We start from the raw sequence: 14,310 nt of genomic DNA, 5'->3' as shown, positions 1-14,310 counted from the left end.
GAACAGACGTTCCCCCAGATCCTGGATGAGAGGGCTCAGCCCATCCTTGATGGTGCATGTTTAGATCAGGATGAATTAATGGTTGGGCTCCATTTGTTTCATTGCTATCCCTCTGAGCAGTTCAGTGCCAGCCCCAGAGGCTCCGTCCTGGCTTCCTCGTGACGATCAAAGGATTTGTGTGAGGCCAGTCACTTTTCTGTGAAGGTCAACACTCAGCTTGTTACGGTCTAATTGGCTCCTCTACTTTCTTTATTGTTCTCTTATTAGCAAATGGCAAGAAATAATTGTTGCTGCCCTTTCGAGATAGCATGTTTTCCCAGGAAGAAACATAATCGCCTGACTTTTTTAGAAGGGGACAGCTTTCAACCTGTATCTTTTCAAAACTTTTGGTAGGTGAAAAACACAACAGGCTGGCTGGCCCTCGAAACATCAAATCGCCAGTATCAAAACTTGGCGGTGCCATGTCTGGATTGCAAATGCTTCCCGAGTGCACCCGATGTGGAAACGGGATTGTGTAAGTACATGCTGGGTGACAGTGTTCAAGTTCTGTAATACCGTGGAATAGAGCAAAGCTGTTAGCTGTCCACAGGCATTTAACTGCTCCATTCACCTAATAGAAGTGCATATGCTAAAATTCATGGCAGAGGCTGACTGGTCTTTTTTGCCAACCAGTGCCTGGACGTAAGAGCCAAAACAGGAATAAGGCATTACACAAGGCATGAATTTTTGAGGGACGTGGTGCCAGATAGCCACCCTGGCATGGGAAAGGTGTTGCAGGAGTGGTGTGCAGGAAGAAGGAAACCGTGGGGAGATCTAGGCAAGAAGTGAGGAAGCCACCAGGCATTTTGGAAGTGGGAAGTATAAGGGCTAAAGCATGTGCTGAAGTAAGCCATTATATGACTAGAGGGTTGACTAGAGGGAAAGACCTTAGATGGCTAGCAAAGGGAGCAAAGACAGTATCGTGGAGACCAGGGAGATGGACAAAATTGTAGACGTCTCTCAAAGCCACAATGCGAAAGATTGTAGACGTCTCACAAAGCCCTTTATTTCCACATTTTCTTTTTCCGCGGGGCACACGCTTGCTGCTGCTGTGACACAGAGCTTGGTTTTTAGCCTTCTTTCTCCTGCTTTCCACAGAGGGACGATCGTCAAAGCCCGGGACAAGCTCTACCACCCAGAATGCTTCATGTGCGATGACTGTGGCCTAAACCTGAAGCATAGGGGGTATTTCTTCATTGAGGAGCAGCTGTACTGCGAAACACATGCGAAGGAAAGGGTTAAGCCCCCAGAAGGCTATGACGTGGTAGCTGTTTATCCAAATGCTAAAGTTGAACTTGTCTAAACCCATACTCTATTCCTGGAGAGGTTAAAAGGTGGCTCGCCCACCCACACGCACGGCGCTAGTTTTAAAATATGGCTGTAATCAACTCCGATGACTGGAGTCTCAGTAAAATGCCTTTTTATAGATAAAACGGTTTACACTAGGGATCTCCAAGGGATGGTGTTGAAAGTGTATGAGCAGGTTTTTTCCTTCCTTTTGACACTCTGCTTTGGGGTTTTTAGTTCCTGCCATAGCCTTGTCCAAGATCTGTGTAAATATTGATTAATTTTCTACTTTGTTTCATATAAAACCAGTATTCTTTTTTTTTCCCCCTCTCTTCATTTTAAAATGTAAGGAAAACATTTTAAAAAGCGCAAAAGGAAATAAGGCACTTTAAGAAAAAAAACAGACTTTTATTGCATTGCTTTCATTTCATACCTTTCAGTAATACATGCCGCTGCAGCTTTCAGAGTGATAAAAGATTGAAGCCATGTGGAAACTAAGTACAATAACTGCAATGTAGCATTGACGATGGAGTGAAAGAGTCTCTAAGCTAAATCTGATCTCACATAGAGGTGACTGTGCCAAGGAAAAAAGATATTTAAAATAGTAACAACAGGGAAATTCACATTTAAATCGCATAGCCTTACTCGAGGTCTGCAAGCCTCCTCTGAGTTTATCAAAGAGAATTAACCTTCACACTTGGCACCTACAACCCATAGTGTGGTTTTTTCCTTCTATTTTTGGTTTCATTATAGCTCTGCTCCTAGTACCCTCTGTCATCCGGCACTCTCTGACTCCACATCCCCTAGGGCTGCCCAACTTCTAAGTGTCTGGAGCCACAGTAGAGCAAGCTAGAGGCCCCCCTGAGCCATGTGCAGCCCATGGGCCAGTGCTGGACATCCCTGCCCTAGGGCACTGTGCATACCTATACATGTGACAGACCTGTGCTCTGACTCATAATTAGCACACATCAGAGCAAACTCGATTAATCAAGTCTGCTGCAAGTCTTCTGGAGTGTGCTAATTAGTGTGCTCCAACAGCCTCCTTGCCATGTGTATCCAGCGTTCCCTATATTCAGCATTGAATGAGCGTTAGTTAAAATGCCCCCACCACCATTTTGAGGAGTGGGGCACTGAATGCATGTGATACTGTGGGCACTTTAATTAGAGCAGCTCTAAGCACTGTTCTAATTAAAGCGCACCTCCCTCCAACCCGGAGCATGTGTATAGATGCCCTGTGGAAACAGCAGCATTAAAATAGTACTGGGGCCACCTGGCTTAGTCCTAAACTGTTTTTGGTGCTCATGTTTCTGATCTCTCTGTTCTCCCTCCATTACAGTTATTCCTGCATTGTCCATGATGGACCTGATCTAGCTTTGGTTATAGTTTTAGCTATCTTTAGAATTATACATCACCCCCTGTGCCTTTTGTTACCAGTTCAGTAAAACTAAGCAGCGTAGACACTGTTTTCCTGTATGAAGTTCACCTCCCAGCTACTGATCGCCCATGAGAAGAGGCAGGAGGCAAATGCTGTTACTGTGTTCTAGCCGCAGTTGTGACGTTGCACTCCAGACAGTGCTATAGTGCCCGCCATGGGAAAGTGGTGCCTCTGTGTCCCCTTCCCTCCCAGTGTAGTCACCCGGAGACAGGCTGCTTAGTGAGGATTTGAACTGTACAAACAGGCTAAAAACAGAACGGAAAAAAACATCACCTATTTGTGTCAAAGTCAGGGTTAAAGTGCACACTGCTACAGTTCCTGTGCCCTGTTCAGAGAGCTGGTTTCTTCCTGCTGCTTAAAAAGCAGCAAACAGGAACTGTGAGGGAAGCAGGAACTCGCCCGCGGCGGTCCATCTGACCCCAAGGAAAGCCTTCAGTGCAAGCTGATGAGATGGCTTTAGGAGCAGATGTCCTTTGCTCACTCTCTAGAAAAGGATGCACAGCAAAACCTCTGAAAAAGATATCACTGCTTGGAACTATTTCTACTGAACCACAGTCACCTCCTTTCCCCACCTCATGTACCTGGGCAAGCTGTATTGTGAAAGAAGAAATGTTTCCCACTTGCATTATAGTTGCCCCTTCTCTGCAGACTGAAAAGAATATTGATAGGACATCGGGGCAGCTGCTCTTTCCCATGCTGGTTTTGCATGGAAAGAGTCTGAGGAAAGCGGGGGAAAAAAAGGGCACAAATATTGAGACCAGTGCTGGGCATGGAAGTCACCTACTGAAAGAGTCTTCTGCCAGGTGCTGCAGCTCACAGAAAGGGCTTCAAAATATCAGATTTGCTATTACATTTGAAGCTCTCAGCTTCAGAGAACAGGATTGCTCAGTGTCCCATTTTTGGTAGGTCGATTTATGCTGGGAAGAGCAAATGGCAAAAGAATATAATGGAAACTGCTAATGTTGCAGCCCTAGGGTTTAGGATTTTTCAGTACTGAATGTCCTTGTCGAGCTGGCAGGGTTTATCACAAGCTTGTGCTGGAAAATCATGAATCCAGAGAACAGCTGCATTGAAGAGCTCAGTATTTAGTAAATGTAGGGTTGCCACTTCTCTTTGTGTGCATGCCTAACTCTTTTGGCAACAGGGCAAGGCATTTCTCTGCAGGAGAAGGGCCTGCTGTGCACATTCCAGCTAACAATAATGTATCACAATTCCCTCCAGTGATAAGGGCTTCTAATTATTAAAGTGCAGCTAATGCTCAAAGGCTGTCACACAATTGAGTCTCTTTTTTTCCCTTGCATATCATTAGACTTGGTTAATGGTTTGAACCATTTAAGCATAAATACTTTGGACAACTGTAAATGATTAGGGGGTTAGCAGTATTCAAGTATAAAATATTATTGCCCTGTGTTTGAGGTCACTACTGGGAATGTATTATTTTGCAATTGTCATTAACATTCACTTGGACTTTTTTTATTAGCCTTGTATGTTACTGGGCCAAACTTAATTGGTTACAAGGAATTTTATGAAGTGGGCTCCTGTCTTACCTAATTCTGAGGTTGTAAAGTAGATTTGCTTTTCATACAGACAAGCACCTTAGTGTTAACTATTGGGCCCTTTTGCAGTTTCTTTCATAGAATCATAGAAAATGAGTTAGAAGGGACCTCAGGAGGTCATCTAGTCCAACCCCCTGTTCAGAGCAGGACCATCCCCAAATATATCGTCCTAGCCAGGGCTCTATCTAGCCAAGTCTTAAAACCTGCAAGAATGGAGATTCTACCACCTCTCTGTGTGACCTGTCCAGTGCTTTACTACCCTCCTGGTGAGAGGGTTTTTTTCCTAATATCTAACCTAAACTTCCCTTGCTGCAACCTGAGACCACTGGTCCTTCTTCTGTCATCTGCCACCACTGAGAACAGTCTAGCTCCATCCTCCTTCAAACCCCTCTTCAGGTAGTTGAAATCTGTTATTAAATCCCCCTCAGTCTTCTCTTCTCCAAACTAAATAAGGCCAGTTCGCTCAGCCTGTCCTTCTTAAGTCACGTCCCCCAGCCCCCTAGCCATTTTCATTGCCCTTTGCTGGATTCTCTCCAATTTGTCTACATCCTTTCTGCCCAAAACTAGACACAGGACTCCAGGTGTGGCTTTAACAGTGCCAAATTGAGAGGAAGAATCATTTCCCCCACTCTGCTAGCAACACTCCTACTAATGCAGCTCAGTATGCCTTTAGCCTTTTTTGCAAGATGGGTGCACTGTTGGCTCATATTCATCTGATTGTCCCCTGTAACCCCCAAGTCCTTTTCTGCAGAGCTCTGCTTAGCCTGTTAGTCCCCAGCCTGTACCAGTGTGTGAGATTGTTCCATCCTTAGTGCAGGACTTTGCACTTGTCCTCATTGGACCTGATGAGATTTTTTTTGCTCTAATCCTCCAATTTGTCTATGGCTCTGAATTCTAGCTCTACCTTCCAGTGTATCTACTGCTCCCTCCAGCTTGGTGTCACCTGTAGACCTGTTGAGGGTGCACCGCATCCCATCTTCCAGGTCATTGATGGAGATATTGAATAAAACCAGGCCCAGGACTGAACCCTGGGGCACGCTATTTGATACCAGCTGCCAACTGAAGCCATTGATTACTACCCTCTGAGCTTGGTGATCCCGACAATTATATATATTAGTTATGGCTCATCTCCTCTAACTTTTATTGCTCTAACTTAAAGGTCATGCCTGCTTGCTCATATGAAAGGTCATAGACAGCAAGGGGGCAGAAGTCAAGGGGTATGGCTTCTCTTCCCAACATGGCATTGGCTTCCATGGGAGATTGGGCAAATAACCTCTTTCTGCTTCCATGTCTCTGTCCATAAAACAAGGATGAGACTTCCTCCTAAGGGTGTTGTGAAGCAGATTTCATTCATGACCGTGAAATGCATAGGAATAAAGGAATAAATTACAGAAAGTTAAAAAGGCAGTAAGGACTCCCCATGCAACACTTGCTCTTACCCCACAGTAAGTGTAGGCTAACACTGGCCTGCTTACCTCTGTGGAACATGGCTAAGCTTCTACAGGTTAGCTCTCTCTTATCCCACTGTAAGAACGGGCCCGTGGACAGTTACCACAGAGCAGCAGGCACATGGGAGGTATCTGATGTGGAGTAGGTTGTTGCCTACAAAAGCCCGTGCCTTTGAAGGAGTTAGTCTTTGAAGCCCCCTGCCTTAACTTCTGCCTGATTTCAGACTGGCATAGATTGTCACCTCTAGCTTCAGATTTTAGCTCACCGTAATTTGTGTATCTGTACCCTGAAACAGAAGATGACAGAGAAGCTGTAGTGTCCTCTTTATGAAAAAACAGAGCGAGAACAATGAAAAGTCATTTCCGTCCATTGCAAGGATCTGGAAGGCACAGCGTAACAGCATCTGGTACCAGACAAAAGTGTATGTACCCATTAGATAACGTGTGGCTCCAGCTGGTCACATGACAGCCTTCTGGTTCCCACAGAGATTTCTTATTCATAAAGTCGAACATCCTCTCCAGGTCATTACCCATTTTCTCATTACTCGACAATTTGTAGCAACAAAGGATGCTAGCCAGCACGCAACAGGCATGGATCTTATGCTTACCTGGCAATCTGCCGGAAGCATCATCACTGAGAGCCAAGCATCAAGGCTTTACAAGCAAACAAGACTGGATTGAAACAGAGCTGGACAGGAGGCCATGCTCTATGGGCCTGGCCTCACCAGCTTTTTCTAATTTAATGTTGCAAGAATTACACGCTTGCTAGGTTTGGCCATCTATCACTTCTCAGTACCTTTGTGTCTCCTGTTCAGCTTCATGTGTAAGGCTGTTTTTCACACCGCAGCTGTTCAGTGTGACCTTCAGATGTGTTGCAACCCGAACATGAGGCGCACCTTAGAAATTCATACATTGTTTCATTGCCCTGGTGTATGGAACATATAAATCACTTAGGTGCAGGATCCTCCATAGCCTAATCCAGCTGCTAAATAACGCTGGTGAGCTCAGAGCTGGGGGACTGTGATGCACCTCGCTCTTCAGTTGAAAGTAGGCTTCCACAAATCATTTTTTCCACACACTTGTCTCCTGGCTCCTTTTTCTTATGAGTAATCAACTCATTCAATCCCCCTGAGCTGCTTGAAACAGAGCCACCTCGCAAAATAATATCCTGTGGCAAATTGGTTCCTGGACTCATTCCATTTCATTTACATTATTTGTCTTGTAACAAATTACTAAAATCAGCATGCTGTTTTACCTGCCTCACCAGGCTGGGGCAGAAACAAGCCTTGCAAACACTGTCAGTGTCTGTTAACTCAATTATTTAACTCTGTAACGCGTTTGGCAAATGCAGTTTGTTTGAATACAAAGTAAAGTTGTATTGTTGGTTTCCTGTCTCCCGTTTAATTATATTTTGGCCACAGTTTCAACAGCAGGGCCTATTCTCCCACTGGTATGTATACATCATACGCACACTGATGTTCCCACAATATCAAGATGCAGGTGGATACCAGATTGGCCATTTCATAAACATTAAAAAGAATGCATTCTCAGTCTATCCGTATTGCCTTTGGGAAATCATCTCGATTTATGGCAGCCTTATTTTCACAGTGGGGTCCAAGTCCTGCTATACGGAGCAAATTGTGTTGTATACACAGTGGAATTAATTTTGTTTGAATGTATACGCACCTAGTTTTTGTTGCTCATCCTATGAAGGAGCTCTCATTGCTTTGCCTGCCTGGTAAGAAAGCATGGCCGTGATCCCTGCAAAAGGAATCCATTTCCTCCAGGCCCAAGGTATAGTCCAATTAAGAAGGCTGAATGTGTTCCCCCTATTATCAGCTTTTAGGAATGAATCCTGCAGGGCCGTGCCCTTTGTACCAGATCTGTTTCAATAAGGACAGAACATTCACACGTTCTGTCCTGTGTGGCTTTGTTAAGGTCCCGTCTCATCCCTACATGAGTCACTTACAGACGAGTCTGCCTCTTGTGTTTATAGTACAGATAACAGAGGGTTTTATTTCTGAGAACAGCATACAATATGAAGTTAAAAATATGCAGACGCTGCTAACCTTGCATTCTTGCTCTGCTCTTTATTAATGGGATTTAAAAAGGACAAAACTATTTAAAATGGAAAGATAAACAATATAACAAAAATCATTTTGTCTTGGAAAACTGCTCACAAAACCATTAGTAACAAGATGCAGTCTCCTGGATTCTTAGTGCAAATGGATATTCATTTATTGGCAGTAAATTAACACAGTAAGCAGCTGATACTGTTTACTCTCAGACCACAGTAATTTGGGTCCAGATGTGACCTATCCTATACTCAGAACTAGAATTGTTATTGAGTCTCTTGGAAAGCTAGAGGTGGAAAAGGAAATAGTTGAGAATTGCTGCTTATCCCCTTGGCCCCATGACCTGCAAAATTGTCTGGCATGAAGGCCATATTGTTCTAACCTACAGCATCCCTGCAAACAGGGCACGTCTCCATGAGATGCTTATTGTGCAGTAGCCTAATATCACTGTGCAGTAGCATGCCAGGCAAAAATCATGCTAATACGCCACTACTGCACCGTGGGCTGCTGTGCGGTAAGCATCACTAAAAACCTGTACACCAGTGCTACTGCACGGTAGCGTGAGTTACTGCGCATAGATTTAGTACTTGGTTAATCCGGTACTAAACTTAATACACAGTAACTACAGTGTATTAATGAACGTGTAGATGCATCCACTGTCACTCTGAGCTGCAGCTGTCCCAAGATGGCTCTTGCCTTTTGTTCACACCTAACAAAAACACATGAGATCAGGTGATTACGCATTGAACTACTGGCATGGAATAGCAGGCAAGCAAAGGGATTGATGTCTTTTAGGTTTGGCAGTCAAGGAGCTCTTGGGCTGCATGTATATACTATAAAGGGTTTTTGTCCTTAAGTCTTTCAGCTGGTGTTAAGCCCCACAGTGATCCTTGGACAGCTGCTTGGAGGCTTGCGCAGCATGAACTAATGGTCTTAACCGAGACCCTACTGCACAGATTTCCACATCACACAGCATCACAACCCAATACCATGTAAGTCCCAGCAAGAAAGACCAAGCCATTCTTCATGCTTTGTCAGGGGTAGGCAATGGTTTTTGGCCGGAATGCCAAAAAACCCACAATGTCTACCTTGAAAGGTGCGAGAGTGCCGACATGCCGGAGCCCGGAGCGGCTGTTTGCAGCCTCCCAGCTGCAGCCAGCCCACGGAGCCCAGCCTGCTTCCAGCAGGGCTTGCAGACTCCCAGCCATCTGCTGGAAGCAGCCTGGACTCCATGGCTGGCAGCAGCTGCTTAGATCCCGGGCTGACGGTGGTACGCCGAGCAAAATGGCCCTGCACGCCATGCTTGGCACCTGTGCCAGGGGTTGCTGACCCCTGTATGTGTTACAACCAAGGGCACAGACAGAAGTGTAACTCCCCACTGAACTGAAAACGCTTTGCAGGAATTGTTCTGAAGTACAACAATCCCCCAGACCAAACAGAAGTTCGCTGTTTGCTCCAGGGGAGAGGGGACTAGTTGCTGGCTGCAGCCTGCAGCTGGTTTTCCCCTAGCAATGGCCCTTCCTTCCTGCCAGCTCACACTGTTTTCAGAATGGGAGAGGGGAAAGGGAGGGGGAGGAGCTCATTCCCCAGCAAGCTCTGGAGGGTGAGGTGGGTGAATTAGAGCCCACCCACAACGGGAGTAGAAGGAGGCTCCAATACACCTGCCTCACCTTCCAGCAAGGGTTGAAAAAACCCCAGACCAAACTCCCTCCGCTCCCTTTCCCCCCTCCCATTCTGAAAACAGCAACTATCTGGGAGGCAGCGCAGACACAAGTTACAGAAGATGATGTTTTGAAATGTCTTCATCTGAACCGTCATGCAATTTTCTCCCAATCAGCCATTTTTTAAGTGGTCTGCAGGCATACACTTGTGTTTGATCACGTCTATAGACTGCTTTCTGTGGCCAGATCAGAAATTGTCACTTCTGTCTGCACCCTATGGTGCAGCAATTTGAAGGCCCACCCAGCAACATTGAAGCCTGAATGGGAGTGTCCGCACAGGGGTTTAATGCAGTGTCACTAATCCTTGTTAACATTAGTTCGTGCAGGTCTCTATGTAGATGAGCCCTAAGCATGCCTTTGTATGGTTTAGATTAATCCACTTGCAAAGTGGACTAAAACTAATGATTGCAATGCAGAGCAAGAGCTGGGAACGCCTTTGGAACGGCTGTTCTGGGCTATTTCCCCATGAAGACGAGCCCTGAGGGCCGGATGGACCCGATGCTGAAATAGCCTCTGTTTCTGGGAGGCTGTACAAGATGGTTTGGTTCAGCTTTATTCTGTGACTTGTACTTGACTCCTCAGTTGGTTTGTAGAGCCTGAGTGCTGCTTTGAACACAGGTGCACCCAGAGCTTTCACAAGCAAAGCTTGCTAAACCCAGCCTGTTCCCATGTTCCCCAGCAGCTCATGGCCAAGGACCAGTGGGTGGGCCACAGCTGAAGGAAATTTAGAAATAAAATTTGTCCTACTTCAGTAACTAGTATAAAATGAATGAACAAACAAACCAACTTCTCCACAGAAAACTTCCCTTGAAACATTTTTTAAGCCCATTTGGACCTAATTTCTGCCAATATCACATAATGAATCCCTGTCTTCCTCAGCTGTTAATTGTTGTCTCATGCCAAATTTCTCATCTCATTACAATTAACGTTGGGTCTGGAAGATTGGCCTATTGCCATTTTTGCCCTACTGGGATCGACTGCTAAGCCTGGCACAAGCAAGAGAGTTCACAGCTGTAGAGGAGGTCCAGCTTGCTTTACACCGGCACCCTGGCAACAGGTCTACCTCACTGTTTTATTTAAAAGAAAATTGATGTGCCTTGTGAACTTTTGAAGGAAATCGGGTACCTTTGGTGAACTGTTACTATGACGGTAACTCCCACAGTAGTTTTTTTTCTTCTGGGAGGATGTCCATTTCTTCTCAAGATGCCAAGGTAAGCTCTACAATGGAGGTCTTTCCACCTCTTCCCCACCCCCTACCACCTCTTGGCTACACCCTGATACAAGGTTCAATTATCCCAGTGACTTTTCACTCATAGGAGGATCTGATAAAATGGGCTGAATTTTGTTTTGAGCTTGACCCTAGCACTGTCGGGCTGTCACCCGGCCAACTCCTGTTGGCTGTTTGTGTTCTTCATCATTTATGTCTGGGGGAAGTGGGCTGGCTTCCAAGGCAGGATACAACAAGGACACTGGAGGGAAATGCCATGCTCAAGGCCAGATTTCTGTGTTGCGTCTCCAGAGTGCTGCCCTGAATGGGCAGACAACGGTGGCTTTAACACCACTCCGGTTCAAGGCTGCCATCAGGGCTAAAATGGCTCCAGCAAAGGTAAGAGCAGCATCAGCGACTGCCCCCCTGCACCCTTTCCAGGCCTTTATGAAAGGCTGATTATGGTCCAGAACTGTCATCGTGCCAAACGTTACTGTTCCTCCCATGATGCCTTGCCCCTTACACCACCATTTGAAGCTGGCAAATGCAGCCCAGCTGCTGCTCCTGCATCGCATGTCCTGCCTTTATACAGTGCCCAAGTCGTCCTTCGCTGCTCACGTGTGCGTTGGTGTTTGCTGTGGTGCCCGACTCAAAACAAGTGAGGATGTGTTGGTGCGCACAGAGGAAGATGCTTGGAAAGTTGCTTCATTCCCACCCCTGTTATTACACTTATGTAAAATACCAGGTAAAAAAAGTACTGTAAATGTTTTAATTATATATGTATTTTTAAAAGCCCATGGCTGAACTCATGATTCAGGTGTACCAATGTGAATCTAGGGAAACTGCCTTGCAGTGGCTGGAGTCTGTGAGGCTGCCCCAAAGTTCAGAAGTCAAAGTGACAGAAAGCTATGGAGTCTCGCCTCATGCTTCAGTCTTGTGCCCTGTCTGGAGACCTGGGACCCATTAGCACCCCAAATCTCGGGCACAGGGCATAGCAGTAGATCCCGATTTAGAAGTGTTGAGCTCCCCCCACTTTTGTGAAATTTAGTGGAAGCAGTGACCACTCTCCATCTATGCAGAATTAATTTCTGAGGATAGAGGGCCTGATTTGCCTTTCTATTAAGGCTGATTTCTATTTGTGCAGCTTTCCCAGGCCAGGTTCCTCTACGCACCCCCCGTACTGCTTCCTCCAAGGCACCCCTGGGCCCTGCATCCAGATGTGGAGGCAGAAGGGGGAGTGGTTGGAGTACTCTGTGCACTGGCCATTTTAGGCTGAAGAACAACCTCTGGGCTGCTTGAACTTAGTCAGGGTCACATTGGCTTCGGAGGCATGATCCTCCTATGCCAGTGCCAGCTTCTCTGTTGTGCCACCTGAGAGGTCTCTCTCGCTCCCATAGAGGTACGGGAGTACAGGTCAAGTCAGGCCCTGTGTGCTTGATTCCAGTTCTCCTTTCTCTGCTGCAGATGAAGTATACGCTCTGTACCAATGCCTGGCTTTCAGCATTTATTCCTTCTCCAAAAAACCAACAAGCACTCTTGAAAGGGCCAAATGGTGTTGACTAGCTCTTGCTTTTTCTCCACGTTCCTCTCGTTGAAGCATGACCAAAACAAGCATTTGGGCCTTCCAGACGGTCTGTGGTGAGAGCGCAGGGAGCAGACAGGACGGGCGGCCTGCAAAGTAAACTAGCCACAATCATCATCCTCTTCCTCCTGTTTTCTTCTGTTCTTTATTGATTAGGCCCTGATCCTGCAGGCACCATGCCAGCCGGTATAGGGAGGGAAGAGCAGGTGTGATGTGCTCACCTCCATCTCCCTGACGGGACAAATGTACAGAAGTCACTCAGCAGGGCAATCCACACACTTAAAAATCACAGGTTAGAACATGCTAATCAAGAGATTTCATAAAGGTAATAAATGTTCAGTTCTTTCTCTCTCTCTCTCTCTTTCTCTCTCTCTCTCTCTCTCTCTCTCTCTCGATTTTCTTTTTCTTTTTGAGCTTTTCAGGTTCTTGGGTCGCATTTTCAAGCTTCCATCTGTTTCTTTAAATGCATGAAATTCACTTTAAGGAAAAAGGCAATGTGAGATTCTCGGGAATTTGGAGAAGGAGGAGCTAAACAAACAAATCTTTCCTCCTCAGGTTTGTGACAGCATCGTGAGTTGTGGGTGCACTGTAATCCATGGGTCAGCGGAACAACTGAGCCCTACGGTGCTGGGATGGAGCTGTCTCCCTCTGAGACTTGGATAAGAAGAGGCCAGGAAAGGTCATTGCCCCAGGCTCCCACGTACCCAGCTGAATGCACCATTCCACGCGGCACACCCGGTGAGGGCCGCAAGGTTTTGCCCTCCTCCCCATTGACATCGGTTTTCAGCCTGATCCACTTTTCCATGAAGCTCATGTTAGCACTCTCTTTGACTTTAACAGGATCTAAATCAGGGCCCTCTGTGTGTATTCTTTTTATGTTGAGGCAGAGGGATTTTCAGAGCATCTTAGAGGATTTACATGCAAAACCCCCAGGAACTGCAATGATAATCATGCTGCTAAATCCCCTGGCAACTTTGAGAAACCTCAGGTTTAGGATATCTTTCACTTTTTTCTTTTTTTAGCTATGTGCTGGGGGTATTGCGTGCTCTACAATGCTAATTCTGACCGCTGCTGACTTTCAACAGCTCCTTTAGTATTGGACATACTCAATTAGGAGGTTGTTTCCTTCATGTTCTACACAAACCATAACTTAAATTAGAGAATCAATATTCCAGCGCACAGATCTTATATTGATCTGCTTCACTCCATTCTTTAGGAGAGAGTGGCCTCAACTGTACTTAAAGGCTAGGAGTACAGGCGTAGCTTTAGTGACATAATGAGCATACTATCTGCAGATGTGGTTGGTTTTCCTGAAGAATATTTTCCTTAAGCCACATCTGTAAAAATGTTTCTCATAAAGCATGAAGTCACCGTCTTTTTCTCAGTCACTGGAGCACATCGTATATCCCAAACCAAACTGCTATGATAACATGTTCTAAATTTAAACCTGAAACGCAAGCATGACACAGAGGATTTCATTATTCTGTTCAGTACTTCCCTATCTGCCAGTTTCCACTCTGGAAGCCATAAAAGAAATGCAAGCACACAGCTGAAAGCAAGCTTCAGAAAGAAGGGTATTTATAATTAATATTTTTGAATTGTGGAGGTTGGGAGGGGTTTACTTAATTCTTTCCCTCTGTGTCTAACTTGGGGGAGGTGACTGGGGCACAACGATTTGAGGGAGTACAGGAAAAGCTGCCGTAGCTGCAGTTGACCCTGCTCCTGCTTGACCACCGCTACCCACCCATGGCACAGAAAAGGATTGTTATGCCTCCGCTCCGTGGTACTAGCGTGGAGAAGTGAAGGGCATTTCGTCCTCATTGTTTTTAAGGACAGACAGGATGGCACGTTCATCTCCGACGAGCAATCTGGGCCACAAAATGTCAATCCTGACCGTGGAGGTTCAGAAAGTTACTACCAGCCATTCGTACACGCCACCGGGGTTTACGTCAGTTTAATT

At 45.9% G+C, this 14,310-nt stretch overlaps 1 protein-coding gene across 1 annotated transcript in view; it reads left to right on the top strand.

Annotated features, from left to right (window-relative positions):
• PDLIM4 (PDZ and LIM domain 4) overlaps window positions 1-2,683 on the top strand; it is an 88,198-nt gene extending 85,515 nt beyond the window's left edge. Inside the window, exons 6-7 of the mRNA XM_019535044.1 lie at window positions 394-514; window positions 1,138-2,683. Of these exons, the coding sequence (XP_019390589.1) occupies window positions 394-514; window positions 1,138-1,342 (326 nt within the window). The 3' untranslated portion in view covers window positions 1,343-2,683. The remainder of the gene's footprint in view (window positions 1-393; window positions 515-1,137) is intronic.
• The last annotated feature ends 11,627 nt before the right edge of the window (window positions 2,684-14,310 follow it).

The sequence above is a fragment of the Crocodylus porosus genome, unplaced genomic scaffold, assembly GCF_001723895.1.
Source record: "Crocodylus porosus isolate Cpor-Errol unplaced genomic scaffold, CroPor_comp1, whole genome shotgun sequence".
Lineage (NCBI taxonomy): Eukaryota > Metazoa > Chordata > Crocodylia > Crocodylidae > Crocodylus > Crocodylus porosus.
This window is presented reverse-complemented; position numbering and strand designations above follow the sequence as displayed.